Source organism: Thalia democratica, chromosome 2 (assembly GCF_965202585.1).
Source record: "Thalia democratica chromosome 2, ktThaDemo2.hap1.1, whole genome shotgun sequence".
NCBI classification, from domain to species: domain Eukaryota; kingdom Metazoa; phylum Chordata; class Thaliacea; order Salpida; family Salpidae; genus Thalia; species Thalia democratica.
The window spans coordinates 62439444-62450345 of record NC_139166.1 but is presented as its reverse complement, the minus strand read 5'-3'; the positions used below and the strand labels follow the sequence as shown (position 1 = coordinate 62450345).

General features: G+C 25.0%; 1 protein-coding gene across 1 annotated transcript; it reads left to right on the top strand.

Annotated features, from left to right (window-relative positions):
* The first annotated feature begins 501 nt into the window (after positions 1-501).
* On the top strand, positions 502-9218 carry LOC145830275 (mitochondrial 2-oxoglutarate/malate carrier protein-like). The gene is made up of 8 exons (XM_082938224.1): positions 502-639; positions 1436-1588; positions 2269-2396; positions 4701-4870; positions 5708-5798; positions 6099-6198; positions 6542-6593; positions 8619-9218. The coding sequence occupies exons 1-8, from the start codon at positions 581-583 to the stop codon at positions 8793-8795; spliced, it is 930 nt and encodes a 309-aa protein (XP_082794350.1). The 5' UTR covers positions 502-580; the 3' UTR covers positions 8796-9218.
* Positions 9219-10902: the final 1684 nt, after the last annotated feature.

The following is a 10902-nucleotide window of genomic DNA, read 5'->3' as shown; positions in this document are numbered from 1 at the left end:
GTTTAAATAAATAACTGAAGAGATAGATTTATAGTGAAATAGTCTATTTTTGCCTTTTTAGTTTCCACCTACCATAAAGAACCTATTGAATGCTCTAACGTTGATCGCTTATATCTCAAAAGTTACTTTGAGTTTTAAAAGGGGTAAAAAGTAGCTTATCTATATATGTAAAAATAAAGACTAAATTTATAAAGTGGTATTTACCCCACTGTGTCCATAAACTGAAAGCTATTTATTAAATACAAAGTTTTTAAAATACATTTAACTTTTAATTTTTGGGAATAACTTAATGATTTTTGATAAAATACTTGAAAAAAATCTTTATTTTAAACTAAATAAGTAAGAAAAAAAATGTTATAGTTATCACGCATTATCTTTCATTTAATTTTTAAAGAAAGTTTTTTATAGTAATATGTATGTATTTATTTCGACAACCCTTTAAAACTACTAGAAGTTTAAATTAAGTTTTGTAGCATTTTTAAAAAGCCTACCATTTATTATAGCTCTAACCTTGTTTTAAAAAGTTTATTTAGTTCTTGAAACTGTTTGGTTCATAGCTTATTTTAAGTGAATAAATAAAATGCCAGAACAAAAACCATTGCCATCCTACATCAAGTTTCTTTTTGGAGGAAGCGCTGGGTACGTTTTAAAAAGTTATATTATTAATAATGTTCTTTTATACATGGATTGTTTTTGTAATGTATATATAGTATGCCACAGGGTGCTAATACAACTGTTTTATTAAAGTTTGAGAAAATTGACACTTTTGTCTGTCAAAACAATATTGTCCTTACTAAAACAGAGAATTACACTTACATTTATTGTAGAAACTTATATCATAAAGTATCTTTATAATTTTTTAAAATGGTTAGCTTAGTTCAAGATAATAAGTTTTTGGCAAAAACTAATTAAAGCAATATTTTATTACATACTTTTATAATTTAAGCTGTTTGATTTAGCATTTTAATGGTTACATTTTCATAGTTTATTATTCTTGTTTTTAACAGTATAATATAGTTTTTTTATCAGTGTTTTTTGTTTATGTTTATTTTTTATCTCAAATTGTTGAATATAAGTTTTTCTAATTTTTAATAGTATAATATAGTTTTTTTTTAATGTTTTTTTTTAATTAATGTTTATTTTTTCATCTCAAGTTGTTGAATATAAGTTTTTCTTGTTTTTAACAGTATAAAATAGTTTTTTTTTAATTAAAATGTTAGTTGATGTTAATTTTTTTTCATCTTAAATTGTTGAATTTAAATTTGTTTTATTTTTATTTTTCTTTTAGTGTATCTTCTTGAAGTGGCTCAGGTTTTGATGCCTGAGTCCAACAGTGCACAGTAAACCATATAATGATAATAATGTTTTCATTTTCATTATAGCATAGTATCAACATTATTTAACCTATTTATTATTCAATATTTCAAACCAACAGAATAGGAGCAACATTCGTAGTGCAGCCGCTTGATCTGGTGAAGAACAGGCTTCAGTTATCGGGAGCGGACGGTCAGACGAAAATGTACAAGAGCACTGGCGATGCCATTTCGAAGATAATTAGGAGTGAGGGCGTGGCTGCCATGTACACTGGGTCTGTTTTTGTAAAAAATAAATTTAAATAACTTGTAAAATAAAGATTGTAATAAATGTATTTAAATGTTACTTGAACGAGTGTGTTCTTCTCATATGCAAAGTAACTCAAAGGTTTTCTTTTTGAAATTGATATGTTCTAGGGGAAAAAAGAGTTTTTATAAGGAAATAAGTTAAAGTATTAAAAGAATAATAAATAGGTTTGTACTATGTTGTTTCAGTGATACAATTATGTAAGTTAGGAACCTATCATTGTTAATTTTTAAAATAAAAGGAAAACACAAGTAAATAAAAATTAATGTTATGTTAAGAAATTAGTAATAGTAGTTAAATCTTAATCAATGTTTTTAACAAATTTTATTCAATAAATGCCAAAGTTGTATCAATTGATTTATTATAATGTGAAAATGCTGTGTGATTTTTTTGGTTACACAATAAAGCTTGTTTGTGTCTTTACACTCACAGAATGTCAAAGTCAAATCAAACTTTAAAAAAGAATTAAATTACCTTACAATATTTAGCTATTGCAGTCTGCAAGCTATAAATTACATAATACAATTATACTTACACATTATTACATAACACATTTATATTAGTTTTAAAATGTTTAAATATCTGTCACAAGCTGTTTTATATAAGTAGCTTTTAATTTTCACACAACAAATACAACTCATCACACAGGTTGTCAGCAGGAATACTGAGGCAGGCAACTTACACGACGACAAGGCTGGGCGTGTTCAACATTCTCATGGACAAGTTCGCCTCACCAGACGGCACTCCGCCCGGCTTCTTCACCAAAGCTGCACTCGGTTGGTTTTAAATATATAACAAGCATTAAGTTTTTGATTTATATAATAAATGCTGTTAAGTACGGTGATGCTCTTTGGTATAAGAAGTTTTTAATTTGATACTACCTTTATCTTAAAGGTAGCAGTAAAATATAATAGAATTTGTTGTAAACATTGAATGCTGCACTTAGTTGGTTTTTAACTTGTTTGTAACGTATAACAGTCGCTGTGATAGACATCGTTTACTTTTAAATATATTCAAACTCTGACAGTTCTGAGTTATTGTGAACTACCTGTTTTATGAATATATTTATTACCTTCATTATCTTATCATGTTCATAGCTGCCATTAATAATTTATATCTTTTTTTTTAGCTTTTGTAGATTACGTATTTATTCACAATAATCTTAAAATTATGGCTGCTATATTTTAGATGAACTTTTTAATACATTTTTTTTCGATTTGAATTATTTTTTTTTTGAAATATGGCTGAAAGAAAAATTTTTAAATTTTTGCTCAAGGATTGATAAACATTGTTGCAAAAAAATGAATATTAAAAACACTATTTTTTTTACCGAAGATGTGTTAATTGTATATAAGTTATTGATTTATGATAGTTTCTTTTTTTTTTTTTAGTTTGTAGTAAATATCATGATTGATTACGCCAATTTCTTCTCTTAAACTGAGTTGAGTTGGTTCCAAAAAATAAATCTACTGTATGTTTAAATTTAAACTTTAGAAATTCCATCTAGTTAGAGCATTAGTCTGCAAATTCACTTTGTGCTTTTACTTAAGTGAGTAGTTTTGGTAATCATTAAGGTAAACTCTACAATTTTGTTGCTAGTAATTCTTGCTTTCATAAAAGTTAATAATTATCTCCCATTTTATATTTTAGTTTGAAAAAACAAGCCATTGTAAATTTTGGCATTTCTTGTAAAAAATTCTCATAAACATTCTATGCAGCTGCAGTTAATTAATAATTTTAAGAAATATTTAATTATTTGTTTCCCATTTAAACTTTATAAATACAATAAAGTTTTTGTATAATTACTTCTAAAATAACAACCAGTTATTACAAAAGTAGTATGATGTATTTAAGTTGTCATATGATATACTTGAATTTAATATAAAGTATTAGATTTTAATTCTATGAAAAGCTAAAAAAACTGTCAGAAAAGTTATTCAAAGTTCTTATTATAGTTGTGCTAAATGAGTAAATAGTTGTAGTTTCAACACTAACATATAAATAGGAGTGTGTTTTAGTAATATTTTGTGAGTATTTTTCCTACTTTTTTTAATTATGTTAAATTTTAATTTACACTTATATATCATTTATTTTAAAGAATAAATTAAAAATAAGTTTAGTTTTACATATTAATAGACAAAAATAACTAAATTAAACTATAAAGGCTATTAGTAAATAGTATAACTCATTATAACATTATTTTGAGTTAGAAAAAAATAGTTAATAATATGGTTTTATCCATTCAAAATACTAAGTTTAATTTACTTTTTTATAATTTAAATTTTTTTATATATATGAAGCTGAATATGATAACATTATATTATATTTGGTGGTATGAACAACTTTTGCAGTTTTTAGAGGTAACAATATTGCATCCAAATTTCAAATTCAATGAGGTAGTTAATGTTATATAAGTATTTATAATTATTAGAAGCTAGAAAAGAAATTTACTAACAAACAAGTTGTTACTCACTAAAAATTTTAAGTGTAAACCAAATGAATAAGTTCTATGGAATTTTGTGGGAGTTAATATGACTTATCTTAATCATTATTTTTAGAGCTACGGTGTAATGTATGCTATTAAATGGTTTTGATAACTAGTTTATTGTTACTGCGAGTAATTTTCTACCAGCAAAATTTTTTTGCAATTTAAATTAAATTTATTAAAATGAACAACATAATGGAAAACTATTTTTTATTTAAAAAAAACTTATTCACAAAAAGAAACTGTTATTGGATGGAATATATATATTAAGTTTTTTTATATTTAGCTAAAAATCTATTTAATTACAATAAAACATTTGTAGGTCGATGCAATAATTCACCTCCTTCGGAAATTGCATCTTGTAAAACTAAACGTAATAAGAACACACAAATGATGCGTTGCAATAATACACAACAACTGTATTATGACATCACACATTATTTTGTTGTACTAGTTATGTTTTAAAGCAGATATGACTGCAAAAAAGAAAAAAAAATGTCGATTGTGCACGCATGTGTAACATTCAAGTTAAAAGATACACAGATAAAAACAGCGTATTATGACGTTACACATTTTATATTATGACATCACGCAGGTATGACGGCGGGGGCGTGTGGGGCGTTCGTGGGAACACCGGCGGAGGTGGCGCTGATACGCATGACCGCTGACGGGAGGCTGCCCCCAGCGGAAAGGAGAAATTACAGTTCGGCGTTCAACGCGCTGGCCAGGATGACCAGAGAGGAGGGGCTGTTCACGTTGTGGAGGGTTTGTTGAGATAATTAGTATTAGAGTATTAAGTAGTTAGAAACAAATAGTAGTAGATGTTGTATTTATGGCTTTTCACGTTGTGAAGGGTTTGTCTGCAAAAATTAATTAAAGTGGTCTAAATAAGTTATTATAAAATTTTATAACTACTGACTTTTTACGCTTTGGAGCAGCCATTCTCAACCTGAGGTAAATTTACCCCTGGGGCTAAATTCCTTTGTTTTAGGGGGTGAATTTTTTTTTGCTACAAGTTATGTAAATGAATGTTTATTAAGTTTCATTTTAATTTATAATTTTATACTTGACTGTAATTTTAAAAGTTAAATTTTACTACTTTATATATTAAATAAGCTTAAAGTTAAAAAGAATTTTTTTTCCTCAAAATTAAACACTATTTAGTATATTTTGGGTAAATTTAGTAATAACCTTCTATAACGGGGTCCAACATGAAAAAAAGGTTAAGAACCGCTGCTTTAGAGGGAATGTTGAGATATTTAAAAGAAATACATTTAAATAAATAACAATTTATTCACTCAGTGGAGGATTTGTTTAAAAAATCATTTAAAATGTTACAAAAAAAAGTTGAGTTTTAATTTGGTAAATTTTATAATATTTGTCATTTTACTCTGCAAAGATTTGACCTTTTGACTGGTTAGTAATAATAGTAGCTTGTATATTTAAAAAAATATTATATATTTAGATATTTGAGCAAAAAAATTGTACTTTAAGTTATTTTAAAATTATAAACAAATCTAAATTTCAAACACTGTACTGTACACTTAAAAAGTTTGCATCAGAATATGAGTCATAATTTTAATTCAATGTAGTAACAAACAGGGAACCCTACCCACTATGAGCAGGGCTGTAGTGGTGAACGCTGCTCAATTGGCTTCCTACTCACAAGCTAAACAGAGTCTCATCAGCACAAGTTTGTTTTATGTAATCAAACATAAATGTTTTATCATTTAAACATTGTTTGTTTGTGATATTTAAAATAAATGTTTTATCATTAAAATATTCCTTGAATAGTTATAAACTTAAACACTTTTTAAAAATCATTTGGTTGAATGTAAATACCTCAGCTGTTTGCATTTTGAAGTGTAGTTTTAGCAATTTATTTTTAGAATAATAAAAAAAAAGGTTTAGCTTGTACAAGTCGTTTACCCTAAATATTTTTTTGTTTCACAAGATTTTTTTTTGAATTAATTGATTTTATTATTTTTAATAGGTTACTTTGAAGAAGGGTTGTTTTTGCATTTTGTAGCTTCAATGTTTTCAGGATTAGTGACTACTATTGCCTCTATGCCTGTTGATATTATGAAAACTAGGTAATAAATATTTATTTTTTTTGTTGGTATTTTAAAAACTAGGTAATAAATATTTAATTATTTGTTGGTTTTTTGAAAACTAGGTAATAAATATTTAATTATTTGTTACTACTATGAAAATAAATTATAAATGTTTTATTATTTGTTTATATCATAAAACTAGCTATAAGGATTTTATTTATTTGTCTCCATTATCAAAAATAGGTAGTACAATATATTTAATCATTAATTTTACCTATAAAATCTAAAAAAAAAATTTGACTATTTTCTGTATAATAAAGGCTAGGTGATAAAATATTAAGTTGTTCTTTTAATTTATTTACTTAAACATAACTTATTTTAGGATTCAGAATATGAAGATGATTAATGGCAAACCCGAATACTCAGGCGCTTTGGTAAGTATTTATTTCAGCAGATATTATTTATTTTTATGTATTATCTAGTAAACGTTTAAGTTTAGTTTGTCTTGCCTTAAATATTTTTATAGAACGGTACTACTGTCATTACAGTAAAAGTAACGTGGTTTAAAAGTTTGAAAAGATTTGTTGTACTTACTTCATTATTACTGTTAGAATGTTTTGTATTCATTGATAATTAGTACAACTATTCTCGGCAAAAATAAACTATACTTATAAAAATATTAAAAAACTAATAATGTGAACAGAACAGTAAAAGCCGTTAAAATGTAGCTATAAGTCTATATTTGCTTAATATGATGTGAAAAATATTTTCATCAGAAATTATAAATGTATAAATAAACTAATTTTGTATACGTTTATCTAGTTAAACTTTTGTTTATTAACTAGCTATATGCCCAAACTTAATGTATTTATTTTATATATTTTTGTGAAGTTAAATAAGCCAAAGTTTTAATATGTTATCAAGTTTTTTATAAAATTAATTACTCAAACTTCCTTAGTCCAAACTTCCTTAGCTCAAACTTCGTTAGTTAACTAATTACTCAAACTTCCTTATAAAACCTTGGGTAATTCAAAGTTACAACACAACTAATTAATTAATAAAAGACTATTTCTTTTTAACTTATATTACTATTGAATTAAATTATATCTTTAGTTAAATCACTCTAACACAGTTTTATTGTTTATGTCTCTCAATTACAATATTGTAAGTTTTTTAGAATTTAAACTTAACATACCTTATCTAAATACAGTTATAATAAATATAATTTCAATTCTAGTTTTTTTCTTACTTAACATCCAGACATAACTACGAGAATTTACATAATCACAGTAACTTTTAAACTCCCTTCAAAACCTTAGCGTAGTTTTCCACAGACGATTTAGTTACATAACTGTTTGTACATAGTTGATATCTAATTAACAGTTCAAGTTTATATTTAAAGCGCGTTGGAATGCGAATATGTTTGTTTATTTTTGATTCAATATTAATTTTTTTTTTATTTTTAATGACTATTTCTTCTTGTCATGGTCATTAATAATTAAGAACAGTACAGCTTATAAATTTTCAAGATACAGTTAGCTTTTATGTAGAGCTTATTAGCAATCAGTTTACATGTAAACCATTTGTATAATAAAAACCCGAACCAAACTACACACAAAATTCAATATTCTTTTTAATCATTATATTTTTTAAATAAGTTTTTCTGCAAACTATGTCGCTAATATTTTGTTCGCAGATAAAAAATATTTGTTTTGGTTTATTCTGCAATAATTGCTTTTACAACGTTTGTTTAAGTTGATGTGTATTAAAGTTTTATTTGTTTAGGAAAATTGTAAATAATAAAAATTGTGTGCCGTTTCATAAATTAATATTGAACTACAATTTGGCTTTTAAGTTTCTGTTTTTGGTATTTCTATTTTTCTATTAAAATTTAGTGATGTTTTTGTATGACTTAAATAGTATATTTTTAAGTAATTCTAAGATTACCATGCAGAAATCGTACAGGTACTATAAAAATAAAAGTAAATGGTATATTTTCATTTAGTTTTCATATTGTTTAAATTTAAACTACAAACATATATTTACGGTTCAACAATGTTTAAGGAGTAAGTTTTAACTTTATAATTAATTAAATTGTTAAGATTAAATCCATTCATATTACACAAGACAGTACATAACAATAAGTACTTTAATTCTTTGTTTTAATTAACAAATAAATTAACTATAAAAAATAATATCTATACAGAACGTACTAGAGAAGAATAAACAACAATAAAAATTGCTATTAAAAAATAACAATTAAAAATAAACATTTATTAACACAGGATGTACTGGGCAAGAATATTAAAAAAAAATCTATAAGCTTATTAAATAAATACTTTTTTTAACTTACAGGACTTACTAGACATGATAGTACAAAACAATAAGTACTTTTGCATATAAGTTTTTGAATTTATTATTAATAATCAATTAGTAAAAGTATGTATTTACTAATACAGGACGTACTGGGGAAGATAGTTCGTAATGAAGGGGTGCTCTCGCTGTGGAAGGGGTTCATACCGTACTACTTCAGGCTCGGTCCCCACACAGTACTGACATTCATATTCCTGGAACAAATGAACAAGCTCTACAAGAACAAGTTCATGTCGCAAGCCACCGAAGACAAGAGCGTTTAAATTTGGTTAAATACATTGGTATATTATGTAAAAAAAATCAAAAAATTACTTTTTTATATTTAGAGTAAATATTTTTTCATTCAAGTATTGAAATTGGTTTAATAAAAAGTTTCAGTTTCATAACCCATCTGATTTTTTTTAGCATATAATATGATTTTTTGTATTTTAATGTTAGAAGTTTTTTAAAACACAGTGACATTTTTTTTTCATTCTAGTAAAAACCTTTTTATTTAGCAGATTAGTTTTATATTAAGTGATTCTACAAAAAGTTGTTTTATTTAGCCAATACGTTTTTTTGAATAAAAGTGAACACTACTTTAGATTTATTTTTACCTAAAGTTATTTTTTAAACTTGAATCAGATGACCTTTTTCTTTGTGTTGTAAAGCATTTAAAAAACATTATTTGAATTTTCTTTTTAAACAACATAAAAAATAATAATGAGCTAAACTTTTATTTTAGATTATTTGATTTCAGGTTTATATTTTTCGACCTACCTAATTTCACATTTAGGCTTTTAAACTGCATTATTATTATTATAATTTTTTTTATATATTTATGCTATGGTGCACTCTTACAGCGCTTTCTTATCAAATATTAATAAACTTTACCCATATTAATTCTATTTAATTTTTATATGGTATTTTCTTTGCAAAAAGGTAGTTTTTATTTACTTGAATCAACGAACACATAAATATTTCAGAATATTATCAGTTTTGTAACAGTTTTAGAAAGTAAGGTACCTTAAATAAATACAGTAAACTAAAAACTTTAACAATAATATCATTAGTATAAGTAAAATACGGTATTGAAACTTCAACAAACGCCTACGCTTATGAATAGATTTGAAAAATTCAGTTGAGTGTGGCCTACTAGCGAATTCGATCTAAATGTCATATTGGTTATGAATTTTCCTAATTAATTATTGCTTACTTGTTTAAATATAAGTAAGCATTTTTATTTTAACACGATAAAACACGGTTTAATTCCCCCCAAGAAAATTATACTGTTAATAAGAGTTGTATACAAATCTAAAAATGCTGCTTTAGCTGTTGAATCAAATTAGATTCATCATTTTTTCTTTAACATCTAAAAACAATGTTTCCTATAATGTTTTTTTCGATGTTGTTTTGATCAATCTATTTAAGGCGGTAAGTAAGAAAGTATGTAAGTAAAGAACAAAAACTATTATAACAACACTCAATTCAAAATGTCAAATAAAAACTTGCAATTATAAGTTTAAGGAAATTTTTATTCTTAACCACAAAAAATTTTCCCAAAATGGTTTGTTATGTGAAAGCAACAATAAGTTCAACGATTTAAATAATTAAAGTTAATTTGTGTTTAATGATAATTCTACATTATTTAATAGTTTATAAATATTAGCCTTATGCACTAATTGTGCTACTTATAAATTAGTTGTTGATTTATTTGGTAAGCTCACTTTATGATAATGTTTATTTTTTTGACTCAGCTCTGTTTGACTTCAAGCAAATAATATTGAAAAAAAGATTTGTAGAGACATGTTTATGCAATTTTTTTATTCTGTAGTGATCTTTTGTGCCTAGTTATGGACTCTTGCACGTTTTCTTGTATTAATTTTCCATTAACTTACTTTATGAGTTTAAATTTTCACAGGTAGATTAGACATCTTTTAATTTTTACTAATATAAAGTTTAAACTTCCTAACTCTTAAGCACATTTATTAATCTTAATTTTTTAACTTAAATATTTTCTCTTCCTACTTATTTAATACAGGTATAAATTTTTTTTAAGATAAAAAAAATTACATTTCTGTTTTTGGTGAAAAATATTTTAAATACTTTTACCTATTTTATTACTCTTAAGGCTTCAAATCTAGATTTTAATAGGAGTAGTTGTTTAACTATGGAAACCTGGAATAAAACATACATAGTTTTAGGAAACGGCAAACAAAAACTTAACAAGCCAATGTTATTATCTTCATCTTAAATTAAAATAAAAGATTAGTACAGTACAGAAGTACAATACAGAAGTACAGTAACATGCTAAAACATTTCAACTTAAGTAGATATTTATTGTGTAATAGGACTAATAAAACTGAGGAAATTTTATTAAAAATTAAACTG

Excerpts from the sequence above, each read along its gene's own strand:
- LOC145830275 (XM_082938224.1), top strand. The coding sequence starts at position 581 with ATGCCAGAACAAAAACCATTGCCATCCTACATCAAGTTTCTTTTTGGA. Across the intron at positions 640-1,435 it reads CTTTTTGGAGGAAGCGCTGG|AATAGGAGCAACATTCGTAG; the intron begins GTACGTTTTAAA and ends TCAAACCAACAG. Across the intron at positions 4,871-5,707 it reads GGCTGTTCACGTTGTGGAGG|GGAACCCTACCCACTATGAG; the intron begins GTTTGTTGAGAT and ends AGTAACAAACAG.